The sequence below is a fragment of the Sinocyclocheilus anshuiensis genome, unplaced genomic scaffold (assembly GCF_001515605.1).
Source record: "Sinocyclocheilus anshuiensis isolate Anshui unplaced genomic scaffold, SAMN03320099.WGS_v1.1 scaffold997, whole genome shotgun sequence".
In the NCBI taxonomy this organism is placed as follows: domain Eukaryota; kingdom Metazoa; phylum Chordata; class Actinopteri; order Cypriniformes; family Cyprinidae; genus Sinocyclocheilus; species Sinocyclocheilus anshuiensis.
This window is the reverse complement of record NW_015555715.1, coordinates 1,091,940-1,113,701: the sequence shown is the minus strand read 5'-3', so window position 1 is coordinate 1,113,701 and position 21,762 is coordinate 1,091,940. Positions and strand designations below refer to the sequence as shown.

The window sequence follows — 21,762 nt, the reverse complement described above, 5'->3', positions numbered from 1 at the left end:
TGAGTTTAGTATAAAAAAAAATGGTTCATTAATAAATATTAGAAAATGTAAATGTGCGGTCTGCTATGAATGATGGGTATTTCAAATTGCATATATAATACACTGATTATTACCATTTCTGTCAGCATGTGAGTGAAATTAATTCACTTTGTGTGATTGATAGCCAAAATAACCAGTTTCACATTCTCTGGAGAATGTATAGAATTTATGCATGAAGCTTAGGGGACTCCTGGGGAGATGTTTTTCAGATTGGCTGATCTGATGATGTTGGGAAATTCACTTGGTCTTGTCCCGTGATGGCAACCCCACAGGCAGCCAAAACTGCTGTCAAAGCTCATTTTAGTTAATGAATGACCTGTTATTGAGGTCTGTCATGTCCAAAACATCCAGGGGGCTCCCACAATTTATCGCCACATTCACTCTTTCAGGGATTTGAACCCTAACCCTAAGGTCACAAAATGCTCAGAAAAAGGGAAATTTTGTCCATCTGAAGCAGAATGTTGGTGATACCTCTTCATGTTAAGTAATGTTAGATTTAGTCTTCGTGAAATGCAGGGTAAGTTTGGTAAATGTTTTGTGTGAGTAACAGATCTGGGGTTGTCTTGCAACACTTCTATTTAATATTAATGGAGCTATTAACTATGGTGCCTTACATCTCCCCTTTCCTATCAAAGAAGACAATGTACATTACATTTAGTCATTTAGCAGACGCTTTTATCCAAAGCGACTTACAAATGAGGACAATGGAAGCAATCAAAATCAACAAAAGAGCAATGATATACAAGTGCTATAACAAGTCTCAGCTTAACGCAGTACACATAGCAAGGGTTTTTTAAATAATATAATAAATAAAAAGAAAACCGATAGAATAGAAAAGGAATAGAGCAAGCTAGTGTTAGAGGTCTTTTTTTTGCTTTTGTTAATTGTATAATAAATGAAAAGAAAACAGAATGCAAAAAGATTAGAAAGCAAGTGTTAGTTTTTCTTTTTAAAGAAAACAAGCAGCAAATGAATAGAGAGTACTAGAGTTAGAGGGTCAAATAATGTACAAGTATTAACGACTGAAGTACTGCGTTTAATGAATGAAACCTTTTACTGGGCACTTAAGGATCAGGAAAAATGGATTACTGATGATAGGAGAGGATAAACGTCCACTTTCTCATTCTGATGTCACAGATCCTATTCGTTTAAAATATAAATGGCGAAGGATTTCATTTGAGTTAACTGAAATGTTTTACAGACTGATTGATAATGAAAAGACTTTATAAAAAAAAAAGGTGAAGTTTTTTTTCTTCTTCTTCCAGGTAGCCTACAGTATAATGCGCTTGTGTATAGCGCTTCATATGAAAGAGGAAGCACGGAAGTGAATATTTATTACTATTTCCTTGTAGACTCGGATTTTCCCTGGTGATGGATACGACAGGTAGGCTATAAATTCGCGTAAGCACTTCAGGAAAAGTATAACAGTCAGGCCCGACGCAACCTGAGCACTGAACTTGAGCATCTCTGCGGGTCACCTAAGTTTTGATAATAAAGCTCGAATAAATTATGTGGGTAAGTAGGAAAAAATGTTTTATGTAGGCTACCTAGATACATATTTTAGACAGTAATGGATATCTTAATCTATAAAATGTATGATTTTCTTTATAAAGAAATTGTTATCGCACTCTGCTTATTTGATTTATCTATTTATGCTTTATCTGGCAGTCTCCGCTGTTTTTTGGAATATTTTTCTTCTTCTTGTCGGAGAACATCGTGAAAGGAAAGAATTTGGGCTGTTTCAGTGAATGTGAACATGGGTTCAGGAAGATTCACAACAAGCTTCTTCACTCCTTGTCTGCACACAAACACGGGCGTCTCCAGTCCGTCCATCATACGGCGGACTCCTGTGAAGATTTCGCTCGGTTTTCATCAGCGCTCAATGATCGCTCACTGTCCCCCTGGCGGATAAGGTAGATATAGCTCTCGAAACCACGCGTTTGAGCAATACCATAGAAATCAGAACCCTGCAAAAAGCTCTATGTTAGCATTGCTGATGGCGTAATCGAACCGTACTTCCTATATTTAAATGTTTGACTATTTTGTAGTAAACTTCAAATATATTTTATTTGATACATACTTATATAATATATACGTTCATAAATAGTTTAATATTGTACTATCGTCATTTTCAGTGCCTCATGCGCTGCGTGGTTGCCTCATAAAAGAGTTCACAGTCTTGTACTTTTGTTTTTTTCTCTAATTTTCAAAACCTTTTATAATTTTTTGCTTCAAAAGAAAGTTTGTAATGTTGCGATTAACCACGAAGCTGGCTATATGTATGTATAGGCTTTTTTATTTATTTATCTTGGGAGAAAATATGAATGGAAAAGAACCAAGACTGTTGAAAGCATTATGAGGCATGTTTAGTAGTGTTTAAATAATAATGCAAAATCATAAAATAAAACAACTGTGTAAATGCAATCTCTATTTAACCAATTTTAGCTACTTGCTACATGACTAATGTATTTGTATCTGTTGTATTTTCAGAACTGTGGAAAATGCAGACATGTACCCCTCCAAATACGAGGAAGCAGAGTGTTTGTGTGATGGGTGCATCATTAACGGGGTTGAAAATAGGACCTACAACTCTGTGCCTGTGAAGCAAACTCGTTTATTCCTGAAGAAGGTTCCTTGCCCGTCTGACCCCAAAAAATACTCCTTAGAGTATAAACTTGTGTCAGTGACTGTAGCCTGTACTTGTGCAGTTCCTAAGCAGTAAGAGAGGATAATAGCTACTATATAGACCAAAACTGTAGAGACGTGTCTCATGTACCATGTCGTGTTTGTTTTAAAATGCAATTTTTGATAAGGTACTTACATTGTTTGATATGCTTATATGTATAAGCTGAAAGGTTGCATGTATCACATGGTTTATTTTTTAAGCTTACAAACCAACATAATCTTTCTTGAAAGGAAGAAATATCGGTATTATTGTAAAACACTACTTTATTTAGGCTTTATTTATTTATATGATAATAACTTATTTACTATTTATTTAACTTTTATGTACATTATGCTAATATGTGAACTTTTGATCTTGCGCCTACCTGTCCTTGTTTGAATCAGGCCTGAAATTCAGCTATGTCAGTGACAGGAATGGTTAGATTAAGTTAGTTTCAGTGATAACGATAAAATGTATTAGAATGTTTTTGTTTTCTCCTCATCTTTGCATTTGCAAAATGGTATTATGTTTATATTGTGTAAAACAAACAGAATAAAGTCTATGCTGATCTTCACTCATTCATCTGTGCATATCTGTAAATTCTTCAAATCTGGGTAAATTTCAGACGCATCTGGATCATATTTCACCACAAAATGAATGAATGGATAAAAACATTCTTCTAATTACTGTTTTGCACAAATATTTCTATATTAGTTAAATTAAAGTATTTATAAATTATAGTAGCATTTGTTTTAGTGCCTTTATGCAGAAGTATAATCACCAACCACCACTGAGATAACACAACACACAAAGAGAGAGAGAGACCTTTTAATTTGTGGGTCTTTTATTTTGAAAGGTATCTACCATATTTACGTTAAAGTATTGCGACAACATATTTCTAGACAGCACATTGCAGTGTGGTTTAAAATGACCACAGCACTAATAAAGTCTCTTAGTATATTAACGAAACCTATTCGAGGTAAGAAAGAATATATTACAGTCGTGTCAAAAGTGTCAAATCACAATTTTTTCTGTTGTTGGCTTTGCGTTGGCTAAATTTAGTCAGTCTAGTCTGGCAGATGCATTACCCGCATGTTAAGAGAAAAATATTATACTGTTAGAATTTGTTCACCCTCATGTTGTTCCAAAAGTGTATGACTTACTTTCTTTAGATGTCAGGCAGATTTTTAGGTGCTGGCAGCCTCGGCTCACAGTTAACTTTCAGTGTATATTTAAATTACATGGTGACTGTCATTCTGTCCAACATCTAATTTTCTGCTTCACAGAATAAATAAAGTCATGCGGGTTTGTGTGAGGTTTATGTTTTGCACATTTTTAAATAATAATGGCAAGCAATGATGGTCCACACTCTTTTCTAGAGGCTCAGTTGAGCCATGGTCAAAGCACACAAACAGCACTTGTGTGGGCTCTCCAGAGGAACCTGTCAGAGCTTCGGCAGCACATGTCTGGGGGAGAAGAGCTGGAGGAAGCCCGACAACTTCTGGAGGATGTCAGAAGAGACATCACATGGATCTGCAGTGATACGGATGACCTAACCTGGAGCTTTGTCCAGGAATGTCTTCTCTTATTGATCTGCCTGGCACGTCACCTCAACCGCCTCCTGGAAGCCTTTCACCAGAATCCTACTGCACCAAATCCTGCGACCCCCGAAGCAGCTCCACCGCTTCCTCCAGATGTTCTCAGTGTGGCCCAACAAAAGACACTGGGAACTGTGCTGCAGTTTGTGGTCACACTGGGTCTCTGCCCATACTTAGCCCCTGGTGTAGGGGTGGCCCTGGGGCTGCGGTCAGCTTTTGGGGCAGCAGTGGAGGGGGCAGTCCAACAGGATGTGGCCCCTGCGGGGGAACGGCGTCTACTTATCACCACTAATGTGCTGCTGGAGGTGTCTGCACTGTCATCCCTAGCAACTCCTGTGTTTACTCGCCATTTGGGTGACATCATGGCAGCTCTGTGTCAGTTAGCATATCGACCCCAGCACCCTGAAGGAGATGGTACAAAGAGCAATAAGGTAAAAATACACTAATATTTCACTCTTTTTTTACTACATTATACTAGTGGTGTCCTATAGTCTCACTTTAGGTCTGGGGTTTCTAAAGCCATGGAAAACCAGGGAAATTTAAAATTGTTCCAAACCCGGAACAGCCATGAAAATTTTTTTAACAAAATATTATTTTTAATAGTTTTACATATCTCTGAATTAGAAATATATATCAATGAACAACTTATAAAACTTAAAAGAAAGTTAGAAATGTTGACTTGGCAACTAACTGAAATAAAATAAGTTTGTTAAAGTACAAAAATGACTAAAACAGAAAAATAAAAATAGAAACAGTAAAGCTAAATAGAAATAGTAAAAAAAATAACTAATAAAAATGACAAAAGCACATAGCAAAATTAAACTTAAACTAAACAAAGATTAAAATTAAACTAAAACTATTACAAATCTTTTTGTTAATCTTTTTGTTAAATAATATAAAAGCTGAAATGAAAATGAGAAATGTTGCTTTGGCAACTAATGAAATAAATATATATACTAATTACCGAAAGTAAAACTGAAATAAAAATAAATTTAGGCTAAAAAATGCTAATAAGCACACAAAAAAATGAATGAAACTTAAACTAAAATGGTAATAAAAACTGAAAACATAAAAATGAAATCTAATTCAAAATATAAATAAATACTATAATAGTATATACATATTACTAAAATAAAACTGTTATGAAAAATTTTATATCAAAATTATACAAATATATATTTTTCTACAATAAGAATGATAGGAAAACTCATTGATATGACATGAAAATTCAAAAAGTAGGTTTGCAAGTCCTGTAGGTCATTCTTTCATGTTTCATGTTGGCCAAAGCTAAATGTTTAACCATTTCTGCCTTGCTCATCTACCACAGGGGTTGACGGTAGAGGAGCACAAGTCCTGCAAAGAAGCACTCAACAATCTTCTTGGAAAAGTGTATCAGCCAATCGTCATCAAAGAACTGCTTGTTTTACAAGGGGGTCCTAAACAGGTGTTTCTGAAATCTTTTCTGATTTGTTAGTGTTTGACTCCATAGAGGCTTGTCATGTGTAATCTGTGATTTGCTGTAGGCATCATCAGGTTCCAGAGGTGGATGTGCTGGTGGGGGAGGCAAGGTTCTAACCCAAGCTCCCCCGTGGCTGAGGCGACTGTGTGGACAGTTGCTGTCTGATAGGTTAATGCAACCACAAGGTGTCCAGGCAGTGGTGAGGGCCATCCTAGAGGGGACCGGAGGTAAGGCTGAATTCAGGTCAGATGGCTTCAGACAAACATGTGAATTTGGCATTTCAACATCTGAAAAGGTGTTTGAGGGAATGGAATCAAGTTTACAAAACTATCAGATGCAACTTTTTTTTTTTTTTTTTTAGCAAAGTTTGAGTAAATATTGTCTACAATAATTAAAAATCTGAATTTTTTTGTATGCCTTATTTGCTATTATTAATTTAAATGATTAATAATAGTATTATACCAGCCATTTATTTTGTTATTGCTCGTTCAGTAATGCAACCCTAAACTAGTATAATTACTAAAAATGTTTTTAAAATTATACATTTTTTAAAAAATTCTAAAAAATGTATGACTATATAATTGGTAACCTATTTGTCCTTTATGCCTTAGGCATGATTCTAAATACATTTACAAATACACCTGTGTTCCTGCTCTCAGTTTTTTGTTGTACACAAATTTTAATAAAATGCAATATCCTGGAACTGTGTCCTGTCTCCTACAAGATTTACCCCCCTAGGTAGATGCCTGGGTTAGAATGGATAGAGCTAAAAATAGGACTGCTGAACTAAAAATAGGAGACATATCAGTGAGTGCTGGGCAAGTGTGTTTTGCATATTCTGTAAACAGCACAGTGTCAGCAGATTCAGCCAAGTTATGGAATCATATTTTTTTGAATCGTTGTGGGAAACATGTATTGTCATCCAGTACATAACTAGAAATTCCCAATGTGTTTCCAGTGGGTTTATCATGCCATTCTTTCAGTCATGTTTATCTGTGTTTCACATTTCTGACCAGCAGGTGGCGACTCTGACTGGAGGAAATGTGATGCTGTGGCCAAGATCCTTGCCGCCTGTCCTCAGCAGTCCCTCTCTGCTGAGAGTTATTACAGTCAAGTGTGTCCACAGGTAAAGTAATGTTCTCTTATTTCAGTCAAAAGTGAGAGATTATTGGCATTATGGTGATTCAGATATTTTATTTGGTTTGCAAACGATAGTAATAGTCGTATAATTAAAAAAAAACAGTGTATTGTCATCTGTTTCCTAAAAACCTATACAGAATGTCTACAATGGACTCTAATCATGAGATGTAATGTCACTGGATTTAGGTTCTGGAGCTTCTGCATTTCAAAGATAAGCTGACTGCACAGCAGTTCCAGAGAGTGGCCACCAGGGCGGCGCTCATTTTGGTCAAAGATCGGCCTGAGTTTGCGCAGCGATTCCTGCTCTTTCCTCTTCTCTCCCCCCTTCATCGCTGTGCAGAGGGAACCGGTTAGTATGTATGTTAGGAGACTAGTTTAGTATTTTATAGTGGCTGATTGATATAGGTTGTTATGCTCTGACTGCGCGGTGAAGCTGCATCAAGTTGCTAATGTTTGTCTCAATACACAGACCTAAAATAATTGTTGGATGCAAAGCTCTTTTGAGTATTATAAAATTAACTGATAAGCTTTTGCAGGAGATGACCTATCCCAGGATGCAGTGGAGGAGTGGGAGCTGACTCGCTGTATTGAGGATGTATATAAAGTAAGCAAATCATTCTGTATTGTTTAAGTACCATATCATCAATTGAAGAAAAAACCATGAAACTGCAATATCATCAGTTACATAAGAGTGGTGTTTCATTCTGGTCAGATTTGTGTGGTGGGTAACAGTCCATCAGAAGTGCTGCTGAAAGCTCTAGCAGATGTTATCTCAACACTGTTCAGTGTCTTTTGCTTCACCAAACAGAATGTCTCTCATTTACGGTCAGTGTGCATTCTGAATATGGCACAATTATCTGAAGTATTTATAACAGACTATATGTTTGAACTAAAAGTGGTTGTTCCCTACAGCACACCCTGTCAGGAGATCCTGATATGGTTCCTGTCTCATTCAGAGCACTCAGTAGCTCTTTCTTCACTGCTGAAACGTCTGTGTGGACTGCTGGGAGAAGTGAGTGGAGTCAGACATGGCTTTCAGTTCTCACCTGGCAGTGAAGGAGGGGCCAGACTTACAGTCAGAGAGCCTATCAGGTATTATTAACTGAGAACCTACAAAAGTTATGTACCGTTTTGTGGAAAATTGTAATATATAAGTCAGGTGAATATACCAGCCATTTTAAGCTTATTGTTCGATGGATTAATTGGCCAAACCGATTAGCTAGATCAGTGCTTCTCAAGCCTGTCCTGGGGACCCCCAACCAATGCATATTTTGAGTGTCTCCCACATTTAAGACACCTGATTCAACTCATCAGCTCATTAGTAGAGTCTGCAAGACTTGAAGTAGGTGTGGCCTATTAGGGAGACATACAAAATGTGCCGTGGTTGGGGGTCCCCAGGACAGGTTGAGAAGCACTGAGCTAGATGACCCTTTTGTCAACTCCAAAATAAACAGAGAGCTTTAAAATGAACAATACATGTTTTTAAATGATGAATCTAAAATCGATATTGTGTAAAATACTGATTTTCAGTAACTTTGTGTGCATATCATTTGCTTTCATTAAATTAAGCATGAATTATATCACTATAATGTCAACTATCATATACCCTGAATTAACGTTTCCATAGTTTAGGGTTAGTAAGATTTATTAAATTTTTTAAAATTCTTTAATACTTTGATTCAACAATACATTTATGCATTAAATTGATTAAAATTATGAAAGTAAAGACATGTATAATGTTACAAAAGATTTCTATTTCATTCTGTTCTTTTGAACTTTCTACTAAAAAATATTAAGCAGCACAACTGTTTTTAGCATTCTTAATAATAAGAAATGTTTATTTTATTTTTATTTTTTATACTTTGTTTTGCGGTTTTCATAGATCAACAACACCAAACAAAAAAATGAACAATGAAGATGAGAGTAATGGCTACTGAAAAATTTTACCTTGCCATCACAGGAATAAATAATATTTTAAAATATATCATAAAAGAAAACGATAAATGATAATATTTCACAATATTGCTGTTTTTACTGTGGTTTTTTTTTTTTTTTTTTTTGATGAAATAAATGCAGCCTTGCTGGGCATACGAAAGCTTTGAATGGTAGTGTATGTAGCAAGTCATTATCAAATCATTACCTGTCTCTCTTTCTGTGTGTTTTGGCAGTGATGAAGATGACGCCCTGTATGAGAAGGTCCACCGTGAGCAGTGGAGAGTGCAGTGTCTGGTCCAGTTATTGGGAGAGATGAAGGACAGTGACCTGCCTGGAGAGTTTTTCCTACTGCTGCTGCAGGTGCTGACCTCTGCCAGTCTGTTTTCCAGTGTAGCTCAAACTATAACACATAAGATACATGAAGGCAGGGCCGTTTCTAGCCAATTTGACGCCCTAGGCGAAATCCCCAGATTGACAGTACTCTAGCCCAATAATGTTGGAGGATCCAGTGGGGATATTCATATTTCAGGGTGACCGTGCCACTCTTTATCACAACCCTGCTAAAAGTGCCAGTACGTGCGCTCATTGGCGCCCCTTCAGCTGGTGGCGCCCTAGGCGACCACCTAGCTCGCCTATGCCTAGAAACGGCCCTGCATGAAGGTCCTAAAGATGTTTTTATGACTCTAAAGCAAAAATTGAGGCCTCAAGAATGCTGCAAAATGTAGAGATTTAAAAGAACTTTTCGACTTAAGTATTATCTTCTGCTTGACCTAGACTTGAGCTGCGTCCCAAATGACGCACTATACACTATGCACTCATACACAATGTACTTATGCACTATGTACTCAACCATATATAGTATGAATATATAGTATTAATTATATAAGGTTATTTTGTCATTCATAATCGGTGTCTGATAGCCCCTCCCCCTTTGGTACGTAATTAAAGCTGTGACAATTGAGTGCATGAAGTGTCCAGCATTCCACACTTCATTTTTTCGGTTATTTAAGTGCATCATCCGGGTATTTAAAGTGCACTTTTTCTTTTTGGAATTTTTTTATTATTATTTATACTACAAAACGTCATAGAATAGTGCATAAGTACGCAATTTGGGACGCACCTTTGGAATATTCCTTCCCAGAATTCTCTAAATAAATTTTTTTTTGCGGATGCTGTTAAAGTGGTTTGAATTTCAAAGCGGATGCTGAGGTCACCAGATTTTTTTTTTTAGCATGCTACACTTTAGGTGGTGAAGCCTCGTTGAACATCTGATATGTCTGTTTCGTGCTGTTTCCAGGATTTAGCTGCTGTGGCTGCTGAGCGGGAAGAGGTTGAGCAGGAAGTGGACACCTCATCTATGACGCTGCTGGAGTTAGAGCAGCACCTGCTGGGGCGTGTGAGTGGACATGGACAGAGACTGGCTCTGCTGCAGGTGTTGGCCATCATATGTGAGGGTCTTCCATACACACTGCTGCTCCGCAAGCCCACTCAGGTGTGATATAGAAGAACTCATGCATACAAGGTTATTTAAACATGAAATGGTTCCCTCTCTTCTCTTCCTTCAAAATCTTTTAAGCTGTTTGAGGTTTTAATAGCAAATCATGGGCCGTCTAAAAATAGAGCACATCTCCTGGCCAGATGTGTTCCATTTAACGTGCAACAAAGAATATCTTCTCTCTGACTGTTATTTAGGGCACGTGTATGAGACTCTCTTGGCACAGTTGTTATATCATCAGCTGTGCTACTTTATGTAGTGATACTAGTGTCAGAGAAGGTATGACATTTATATGCCAACAATACATTTCTCTTTCTGCATACAGGTGGTGGGGTTCATAGTGTCCATGCTGCAGAGGGCATGTGTTAGTCTGGAACGTGGCACTGACAGCCCAGTGGAGAGTCAGACACTCAGTATGGGAATGGGGCTTGTGGCCACTCTACTTTCTGGAGCTGCTGAGGTAGTGTATTATTATTATACATTTTGCTAATGTCCTTTGCTCACTCTATTGTGAGAATTTTCTTCGCAAAAAGCTGTTTGCCTCATTTTTGGATAGCTGACATCTTGCAGTTTAATCCAGCAATTTAGTCTGGCAGTGTAGCATGCTACAGGTCATCAAAAAACAAAAATCTGTTTTGTATGATTATTACATATGGCATTAGATTTTAATGTCTGTGGATTACATTAATTTGATTCTTAGCAATATTGATATGTAATTATTTATTTATTAATCATCATATTATGTAATTAATGATTTAAGAATTGTAATCAATTGACAGTCTTAATGTATATACAAATTTTAATCTAAAATCTTGATGTTGAAAAAATTTTTATTTATCAACTGCCAATTTGTACCTGTGTATATCTTCTTTCAGCTCACTGCAGATGATTATTCATCAATGGGTGAACTTCTGCCCCACCTTGATCAGATTTCCCAGAAGCACCCAGAGCCAGTCATCCAGGAACTGGCATCCGATCTGAGGGCCACTATTGCCACACATGGGGCTTATCGCCCTAAACCTGTCCCTAAAACAGCCACCCAGCACAGTACTGCCCACAGTCCTGCTCAACCTGCAGTTCACAGTTCAAAAACTCCCCCAGCTAGTACACCCTCATCTAGAGGTCTTTCCAGACCCCAGGTCTCCTCACCACCAATCTCCCATCCCAAACATACAACAGAATCTGGTGTAACACTCGAAGTTAAAGACTTTCAGACAGCTGTAGGAATACCCGATTGTGGAAATTCTGAGCCCTCATCTAGTAAAGCTTTCTCTGAGTGGCTGCTGGAGGCCTGTGACCCGGACATCCCCATTCGAGCCGTAGCTCTGCGTTCGCTGACCCGCTCTGTTAGAGATAGAGACAAGGAGGCATTGCAGAACAAGGACAAACTACTAACAGTAAGTGAGAAATATATGAATGTGTGTGTGTGTGTGTGTGTGTGTGTAATGGAGAGTCGTTCCATCAGATAAAACTGGCCTTGCATAAATGTTTTTAAATTACATTTTCCATTATGCACGATATGAAAGTTAAGGAGTGGTCACATTTACTATTGCTAAGCAAAAATTCACAGACTTCACAAAATTCACATTTTGCTAATGTGACCACACATTTCTATAAATACATAATATTTCCAGGGAACACATAAATATATACTGTGGATAATTAGAAAAGCCTCTGCAAAATATATTGTAAATATAAATACAATAAATTCTAAAATGTTACCATTAGTTTTATACATTATTATTATTATTATTATTATTAAAGGTGAAATATTCTACATTAAAAAAAAAAAATTCAATATTGGAATGTTTTTATATAATTGTTATTGTTATATTATTATTTATTTTTGGTATTTTATTCCTGTGTACCATTTCCGTTTCATCTATCTAGGTTATAAAAATATTTCCTCTTCTGTTTTTTTTTTTTTTGTGATCATTTTGAGTTCTAGAGTTGTGCTTTTATGGAAATGATCATAGTATCTGATAAACACTTATTCTCCCAGTATGCATTATTCTCTCTGATGCTAGAAGCCAGGTGTCACGTGCACATCTCTCCTGGGGTTTCTTAGACTCTTCTTCCCTGGGTGACACTGTTTATATGGGCCAGTGATTTTCAGTGTTCCTCTTTCTCCTGTGTGCTGTTGTTGAGGGTGGGTGAGGGTCTAGACCATGATTTATAAATGAGATGGGATGTTTGGTGTGTAAAACCTCTTGCTTGAGGGCGCCTGAAGACTCTCATGGGATCTAGTTATGATGAGTGGCTTTCAGCAGTGTCTCATCTAATATTCTCTGTAATAAAAGCCTCTTCTTTGTCCATCGCTTCATAAATACAACTAATTCACACATAAACATGGACACAGAGCGTCACACTAACAGTGACAACACCCAGTAATCCAGTAACATGGTGTAGCTCAGGGAAGTTTTTTCCCCCTTTTGATTCATTCAGTATGTTTTGAATATTTATTTTTATCAGTGTCTGTTTTTTGTCTTTTTTGATTGAGATTAAGGTATTAACACATAAATATGTTATCTGTTGCATTCATTTTTGGTTATTCTTTAATTCTTCTCAAAGTCACCCCACTTCACCTCACATGAACTCATTTAAATCTCTTAAAACCGCAGGCCATAGACATGTTTTAATTTGCATTACTGTAAAAGTGCTGAGAACTGAGCTAATGGCTCCTTGAAAAACTGTCAGCGATAATTAGACTAAGGAATGAATTAACTCTAGCCCTAATTCTTTGCTTAGCTTTCAGTGAATTATTTCAATGTGTTGCAGCTCTTTCTGGAAAACCTGGAACATGAAGACTCCTTTGTGTATCTGTCTGCCATTCAAGGTAATTCATTCATTAGTTTAAGAAAGAAATCAACCTAACTCCTTAGAAATACAACAAAATATGACAATCACACCTGCATTTGCCTAATTGTTTTTACATGACTATTGATGGTTTTTGAAATTAATATCAAATTTAGATTTATTTGTAGTTGTGATGGTATAAAATAGAACAGCTTGGTTTTGACTGGTTGAATGACTTGTAAATGGAGGTAAAAGGGAACAGACATTACATTGACCTGATATACTTTCCCAGCAGAACTCACTGTCAGCTTTACCTTGGCACATTACAATATGTGTTCAGTATTCTTAAAGAATACGGACATTCAGTTAAACCTTTTTTTTTTGTTAAATGACCAGACTTTTGCTTTGCTATAATTAATATACAAAGCATCTGTTCCCTGAGCTCATCAAAGTAGTCATTATATTAGTTCTTGTGATGGTTTCAGTTGAGTCTGAATAGAATTTAATATATACTAAATCACTAATAATTATTTCATTCTTTGTTTTATATATACAGGTGCATCTCAATAAATTAGAATGTCATGGAATAAACTACTTTAGTCTGTGTGCATTGAATTTATTTAATACACGAGTTTCACAATTTGAGTTGAATTACTGAAATAAATGAACTTTTCCACGACATTCTAATTTATTGAGATGCACCTGTACTACAATTTAAAAGTTTTTTGGGGGGTCAGTATAAGATTATTATTTTAATTTTTTTGCATGGACACATTTAATCGATAAAAGTAACAAAAAAAAAATTACATTGTTACAAAGCATTATATTTAAAATAAATGCTGTTCTTTTGAAGGTTCTCTTCATTTAAGAATCCTGAAAAAAAATCACAGTTTCCATAAAAATATCAAGCAGCACAGCTGTTTTCAAAGTTGATAATAATAAGAAATTTTTCTTGAGCAGCAAATTAACATATTAGAATAATTCTGAAGGATCATGTGACACTGAAGACTGGAGTAATGGCTGCTGAATTAAATTTTGCCATCACAGGAATAAATTACATTTTAAAAAACATAAAAATAGAAAACAGTTATTTTAAATTGTAATAATATTTCATAATACTGCTGTTTTTGCTGTAATTGTGATCAGATAAATGCAGCCTTGGTGAACGTAAGAGAATTCTTTTAAAAATATAAAAAATTCTTCATGACCCCAGACATTTGAACAGTAGTGTATATTGATCAGCAGTTCTGGAGGATTTTCTTTGTATATGTGTTTTTCTCAGAAATTACTGGATCAATCTCTGGTTATTTTAGGAATAGCTTTGGGATTTACAAGAATGTTGTTTCTGGGCCAGCAAACAGATTTAGAGTGATCTATTTTGGGTTGATTAGCTAAACCAGCTCTGTTTGCAACCAATATGATCTCACCTCTTGTCCATAAATAGTCATACAGGACCATCTCGACCCTTTTTAGCCCTATTAAGGAATAGCTGAGTTAAGATTTGAATGCTCTGTGGTAGTTTTTATTCATCCAGTCTTAAAGAGGGTCTGTCAGACGTTCAGTCTTTTTTCAAAGCTGTTGATTCTTTTTTCTGTTTCAGGGTTGGCAGTGTTGGCTGACTCTTTTCCTGAGCAGATTCTGCAGAGACTGCTGGGAGAGTATCAGACCGGGGCGACTGTCGGTTCCCCCAAAAGGGAGCGCTCCCTAGAGACACGCCTCAAAGTGGGCGAGGTTTTAATGAGAGCCAGCAGGGCCATGGGTGAGTACAGTCACAGTCTGTAGTCTTTTTTTTTATATTTCTTTCTTTCTGTATTTCTTTCAAAATAATTTCTGTTAATAATCGTGCTCCATTTCAGGACCTGTTTGTCAGATCTGGGCAGTGGCGTATCCCCAGCACAATCGTGCGGTTATTCATTGTGTCTCGAGATCATTCAGTCTGGGTGTGAGACATGTCGTCTTGGCCCGGGTCCTTAACACTAACAGACCGAGCTCTGAAAAAGCCCACCAGCTGCTACAGTCCGCTGAAACCGCACAATGAGTCTCACAGCTCTCTGTCACATTCATAGCGCCTTCACACACAGCAGGGGGCATCACACACTTCACCCGCACACTTGAGCTCAATTTACATTTTCAACCCATGAGTATTATCTAATGGGACACTGATTTCAATCCCAAAATCCTTGATTTTGTAATAACTAAATAGCTAACCACAACAGGCTGTTTCATAACGTGCACATCCAGTCCGTAATTTAAAAAATCCTTTTCCTGCATAAGTGTACCTCTGGTTTCTAATTAAACATGTCGCTTAATAAGGGGCTTGAACAGATGGCCACAGTTAACAAGAAGCACAGGATCAAAGAAGTGTGTTACACTTTTTCTTGTCCCTTTCTTCTTCCTCCCCTCAGACACACTTTTTTTTCCTGTAGATCTAGTCCACAATAGCCATTAAAGCTCTTTTGATCTGTTTAGAGGATTGGTCAGCTGAAGAAGTGGGCATTCATGTCTGAATAAGTCCTGGCACATGGGCTCTAGAAGGTTTTATAGAGTTTGAATGATATCTCAAACAGAGCCAGAAAAATCAGCGGTGCTTAGCAAGACCCTCGGGACCCACCTGCCAGCCAGTTTAATTGCTTTTGTCTTGTTTTATCCTTATTAATTTCCTATAAAGATTGCTAACTCCTCTTACACTAATACCTGTTAGTGTGAGGAGGAGATTTTTATTGGAGTCCTTTTCATATAAGCCAAAAAATCCCAGTTTAGTTACTTTGCTCATGCTGTAGGAACGTGCTTTGGACTTTCTCAGACTTTCACACTGAGATGGAGAGATTGGAAGAGGAGTGGCGACTTCAGCTTTGTGTTTGATGTGTGTTCAGACTGGAGCTCTCATCCAGTCCACTGTATATGTGGTATTCGAAATAATTAGTTTATTTTTTATAATTTGAAGACTTTGTTTGTCTTTAAATATATATAAATATCTGTACAAATAAAAAAAAAATCTTGCTGTTTATCTTTTAGGTGATCTTGCTCCACACTATGGCCGCCCTCTGATTGGTGTGTTCCTGAGTAGCACACGAGACGAGGACAGTAGTGTGCGTGCCAGCAGCCTCTCTAATTTGGGTGAACTCTGTCAACGTCTCAACTTTTCCCTCGGACCACTGACACAAGAGGTAGTACCACTCTAATATTCAAAAAGTCAAGACAACCTGTCGAGCTGATGAAAAGCTGATTCTGTATGTCGTTTAGTCTGTAATTAGTTATTTTAAAGCAAATTCCCAAGGCTGCTTCTAGTCTGATGTCATCATTCTCTTTACTCTGCACAGCTGTGTGTGTGTGTGTGTGTGTGTGTGTGTGTACACATGTACATCTCTCTACACAAGATTACCACGTCTAGTGCTGAGATCATGATTTCTGCTAGCACAGCTGAGTGATAGATGGATGAACCTGAGCTGCGGCAATTTCACTTATTTGCTCTTTAAAATCAATTTCTTGACTACAAATCTTAATGTAGTAATTAATTATGTATGTTTAAATGTAAAATGGCACTGTAAATGAAAATGTTCCGTTTTTAGAATCTTGACCATTCAAAATGATCACATTTTATTTGAAGAATTTTATCTTTAGAATTTCCAATTTAAAACGATGCCAATATTTGCATACTGAATTATGTTTGGTTTTCTTTCTTGAATTAATTTGCATTCTAAATTTTTTTTTTAAATAGTGACTTAACTATTTATAGCTGCCTGTAAAAGTGGCACAGAACATGTTTATTATCCGTTGTGTGTTGATTCTCATACACAGCCAACAGAAAACCGTAAGAAAAATAATGCTTTTCGTTCATTTTTAAAATTCCAAGATTGGTCTTTTACTCTGCCTATTTTCAGTGGCTGATGCAAACGTGTTTGTACAGCATTTGTACAATTCACAACACGAATGACTCTTGTGAGCTAGTTAATTTGTTGAATAGTTATTTTTTCATATGTTAGTGAAATGGACATTAATAAATGAAATATACCCAAATATATCAGAATTTAATCAAATCGATTTGAGAGCTTGTGAATCAGAATCAAATCAATCTGTATGGAGACCCAGCCCTAAAGTACCATGCAACTATTTTTTATTCAGCAAATCCTAAAAGCTTACCTGAGACTTTAGCATTATGCTTTTGCTGCCATGCAAGCATTGATATTTCCTTTAGGAAATGCAGATCTAGTATTCTTTGATACTTGTGTGATATGTGAAATGTGTGACTGCTTTGCACAGTTGGGAAACAGTTTGTTTATTTTTTTTCAGTGCTTGTACATACGGTCGTTGAGAAAATCTACTGTAAGTGGCTGAGCTGCAGCAGTGGTCTGAATAAACATGAATAAGCATCTCTGTCAGTGTGACTAACTGGGCTGCTTATTTATGAAAGAGCCCGTCTGCAACAGGCTGTTCTCCACCGCCTTGTCTGCAAACCTGTGTGCGTGTGTTTAGACATCAATCGACCCGCTGCATTGACATTAAGATCAACTAGTGCAGCATTGCAGATCTTTATGGCCTGTGTATGTCCTTTGTATTTGACCTCTGTTTGTGTGCTGGTTCCTGCAGCTGAGCACATGTCTCACCGCCCTGATAAAGATGGACAAAGAAGCAGAGGTTCGAAGAGCTGCGGTCCACGTCATTGCTCTGGTTCTTAGGGGCCTTAGTGATAAAACCACTCAGGTGAGTATATTTGTGATCAGTTAATCATGAAACTTGTTATTGTGCAGTTGCTGGCGTTAAAGGAATATATTTGGTAAAGCACTTGCATAAATTGTTTTAAGTAAAATTAATTAGTATTTTTATTCAATCTGAAAAGTAAAATAAAATAAATTGTTCTTTTGGGTGGGACTTCTTTGATTAATATTGAGTAGTTCAAAAGATATACAGTATGTAACAAATGTTTACTGTGACTTTTGGTCAATTTATTTATTTATTTCATTTTATGTAATCATACTGAGCCCAACCCTTTTAAAAATTTATTTGGGTTCTGTACAATTGCTTCATTGATTTCCTTTTTTACAATGGTTAAATCAAAAAAATATTTTTTTGTGGTAGTCAACAACGTGCCACAAATACCATTTACAGCATGTTTTTAACTATTTCTTTAAAGGTATGAAACCCCATCTCTGAGTTCAAATTATTAATGTGCAAAGACATCCGCTTTTTTTTTCTTTTTCAGAATAATTCTGAAAAAAGAAAGACATTCTCTGAGTTTACAGAATATGTCTTGTGTGTGAGGTTATGGAGTAGGTTGTTAGGTCTCCCGATCTGGTGTAATCAGATCATCACACGTGTTTTGTGGGAGGAATTCTTCCAGCATCTGGACTGATGAGCAGCAGCTGTAATTTTCTACTCTCTTATTTAGAGGTCACCTGCTGTGTAAGACAACCAGTGCTCTGTCTAATCATCACTATCAGCAGACACCCTTGTTCCCACGGCCCTGATCACTTTCCCAACAATGGCTTTAATTTCAGATAATAGCTCCTGCAGCTCATTTGGTACATGATGAATAAAATTAATACATCTAAACCATAGGATAACCATTTAAAAATATTTAGTTATTTTACATTTTCAGAAGAAAAGGTGGTCCTTGCTCATCCAAAAATTGTCCCTACTATGTTAGACTGTTGTTGGCAAGACATAGCTGAAAAGTATTGATGTCCATAACATGAAATGAGCAGGATGAGGTAATAAAGTTTAGCTTTTAGGGTTAGAAGTTTGCTTTGAATTATTTTATAAAATGTTATGTATCACAAGTTTAGAGCTTTACTATTGTTAGAGATAATTAAAACTAAACCTTATTGAACCCTAATAAATTCAGTAAATTAAATAAGTAAATGATTAAACATAATTACTTATTTATAATATTTACATTTTTAACAAAATAAAGACAAAACAAATAAATAATAGAAATCATAGAAATTACATTTAAAATGTTTTTTTTGTTGTTGTTGTTTGTTTTATCAAATTGTAATTTATACAAAAATATTTTTTGGTAATAATAACATTCTTCTAGACAAGTATTTGTTTAATTTTGTAGAGATGTTGACATAAAATGTCAGACTGCTAAATCTTCATCTGCTTTGTCCTTTTACTACTTGACTTTGCAACACTTGGAATTGTTTGGGTTTGTCCACATGAAACGCATCTTAAACTCCCTCTATAAACATACATGAACTGATCCCATGAACTCAGCCGACTGAACTGGCCACTGCTGTTGCAAATGACCTTTTATTTTTTTTGACACCCTGACAGCACCAGTGTCCACCCTAGTTAGTACCCTGACTCTTGAAATATTTGCACATGCACTTTATAGGACAGGGTTTACCAGACAGGCTCAGGCGGTGCTGTCCCTTGCATGCACCTTGGCATTGGCCCGTGTGCAAAGTCATATCTGTCATCACCGTCTGTTGGGTTTCCCAGGATGCAGCTTCACAAAGGTCCTTCTGGTATGAGGAACGGTTGTTACTCTGTACAGCTGTTGCAGTAAATAATGAGACGGCTTGTTCAATGTCCAGGTAAACCATAAGTCACAATGCCTGGTGTCCTCTTAGTGTGAACATAAAACAGCTGACTGCTCACAAAAGCTCTCTCCTGCTATAAGGGAGAAAGTCAAGAGACCATCTGCCTCAAGAGACATATACTGTACTCATTATTTTCTCTTCCTCGTTTGTTCTTTTTCTCACATTGAGTTGTACAGTAAAACAGTACATCTGCTTACTAAGTGTTTTTCTCTCTCCTTTTGCTTTTCAGGTTCTTGGGGATGTTTTATTGGAGCTGTATCGGGCTCTGAAGTGGGTGGTGCGGTCGGACCCAGATGAGGTGGCTGTAATCCACGCTCAACTCGCTCTGGAGGAGCTGGATGATGTCATGAGGAGGTTCATCTTCCCTCAGCAGAAACTTGAGAAAAAGATTGTGGTACTTCCTTGAAAATGCTCCAGGATTAACATAACCTCTTTATAGACAGAGGATTTCCTCGTAGATTTCCACCATCCATTAATTTTTTTCTACTTGTAGTAATTGAATGATTTATACATTTTCGGGGGGGTTCTTCTCATTTGTCACACCCATATTTTCATTCTCAAACCAAAAAAACCTGTCTTAGCATTGATAAACTAGCATTATGGCTTTTGTTATCTGGTACACTGAGGTTAGAGGGCACCACAAGCTGTGTAAAGAGCGCTAGGGTAGCTTGTTTCCACTCTATTCTGCACTGGTGATAAAATGCCTGTTTGCTTTTTATCGAATGTTTGTGGTACATATAAAGATGGCTAGGTCATGACATCATTGTAAGAAGCGACAGGGCAATTAGTCATTCTCCTAAATTTCCCCCCACTGCACAATACTGAAAATTTCCATTCATGTTAACCGTTTCTATGGCTTCCTGACCTCCTGGGTCTGCACCAAAACAGAGCTGGTTAAATACCATGTAAAATGTATGTACCAATTAAAATGTTAGCATTTACGCTAACTCAAAATGTTAGTTTGGTCATAAGGTGTCTCTGAAATAAAATAAAAAGTTATTATTTTTCCAAAGATGGTCTAATGTGTTTATATTATTCTGTCGTTAACAGTTTCTTTTTCCCTTCACTAGGACAGTTTTAAAGTCGGTGTAAGTGTAAGCACATGTCTGAACACCTGGGTTGGGTTGCAGTGCCACAAGTTCCTGTGCTGTAAGGTAATAGAGGTGAACCAACCATTCACCTGCTAAAAGTAGTTCACACTGTACACATAAAGCATCTGTGTGGGTATTATATTTGCTTGTATTAAAGTCAATATGGATTGATCTTCGCAAAGGATTGTGCTAAGGATTGTAATGTTAAAGGGGTGGTTCACTGTTTTTTTTCTAGGCTTGATTGTGGAGCTGAGCTGAATGAGAGCGAGAAAGAGAGAAAGAGATGCAGAGCATGTGTAGAGCAGGGGAACGCGAGGAACAGTATTAAGAGCTGCTGCTTTAGAACATTGATTTTTAAACTTGTGAATCCATTAGAATCTTTAGAAGACAGAATCGCGATTCATATATGAATAGATTTTTACGTGCATCTCTAGTTTTCTCTTCCTCTTCTCTAAAGCAGCGCAGCATGGCCTCGCCCCCTTTGCTGCCTTTTCCCGAGGGCGGGGTTTATCTGGGTTTGTTATGTCACGAACCCGGGAAGTAACTTGTTGTAGTCCCTACCAGCCGTTTTTGTAGGCATTAAACTGCCAGAAGTTTAAAAGACGATATCTCCGTTTGCATTAAACTTTCAGCTTCCTAACTTTGCAGATATTGTTTATGCTCAAACAGCAACATTACACAATAACTAACGTTAAAAAAGTAAAATCGAAATCAACCACCCCTTTAAAGGAATATAGTTCACCCAAAAAATTTTTTTTTACTTTCTTTCCTCTGTAGAATGTAAAATTGAATTGAATTTTGGAAGTCCATGGTTACCAAAACTGATTGGTTGCAAACATTCTTCAAAATGTCTTCTTTTGTATTTCACAGAAGTCAGTCATATAGGTTTGGAACAACATGGGAGTGAGTATATGATGGCAGATTTTTATTTTTGGGTAAACTATCCCTTTAAGTATTTCTGAGTGAAGCAGGAAAAAATGTGGGACAGGAATTTTGAGG

General features: G+C 36.8%; 2 protein-coding genes across 5 annotated transcripts; both read left to right on the top strand.

Annotated features, from left to right (window-relative positions):
• Positions 1-1,548: 1,548 nt before the first annotated feature.
• On the top strand, positions 1,549-2,761 carry LOC107672164 (interleukin-17C-like). Its single transcript, XM_016465262.1, has 3 exons — positions 1,549-1,554; positions 1,708-1,952; positions 2,530-2,761. The coding sequence occupies exons 1-3, from the start codon at positions 1,549-1,551 to the stop codon at positions 2,759-2,761; spliced, it is 483 nt and encodes a 160-aa protein (XP_016320748.1).
• An 809-nt stretch (positions 2,762-3,570) lies between these two features.
• Positions 3,571-20,694, top strand: tango6 (transport and golgi organization 6 homolog (Drosophila)). 4 transcript variants are annotated; one of them, XM_016465399.1, is made up of 18 exons: positions 3,571-3,683; positions 4,084-4,733; positions 5,630-5,746; positions 5,826-5,988; positions 6,778-6,875; positions 7,088-7,250; positions 7,438-7,505; positions 7,614-7,726; positions 7,814-7,993; positions 9,070-9,196; positions 10,134-10,328; positions 10,657-10,791; positions 11,207-11,728; positions 13,110-13,167; positions 14,728-14,886; positions 16,143-16,294; positions 17,715-17,828; positions 19,902-20,694. In XM_016465399.1, the coding sequence occupies exons 1-18, from the start codon at positions 3,632-3,634 to the stop codon at positions 20,076-20,078; spliced, it is 3,243 nt and encodes a 1,080-aa protein (XP_016320885.1). In that variant the 5' UTR covers positions 3,571-3,631; the 3' UTR covers positions 20,079-20,694. The 4 variants fall into 4 exon arrangements, with proteins under 4 accessions (XP_016320885.1, XP_016320884.1, XP_016320883.1 ...); XM_016465398.1 differs by having other exon boundaries at positions 6,781-6,887; positions 19,902-20,693; XM_016465397.1 differs by having other exon boundaries at positions 6,778-6,887; positions 19,902-20,693.
• Positions 20,695-21,762: the final 1,068 nt, after the last annotated feature.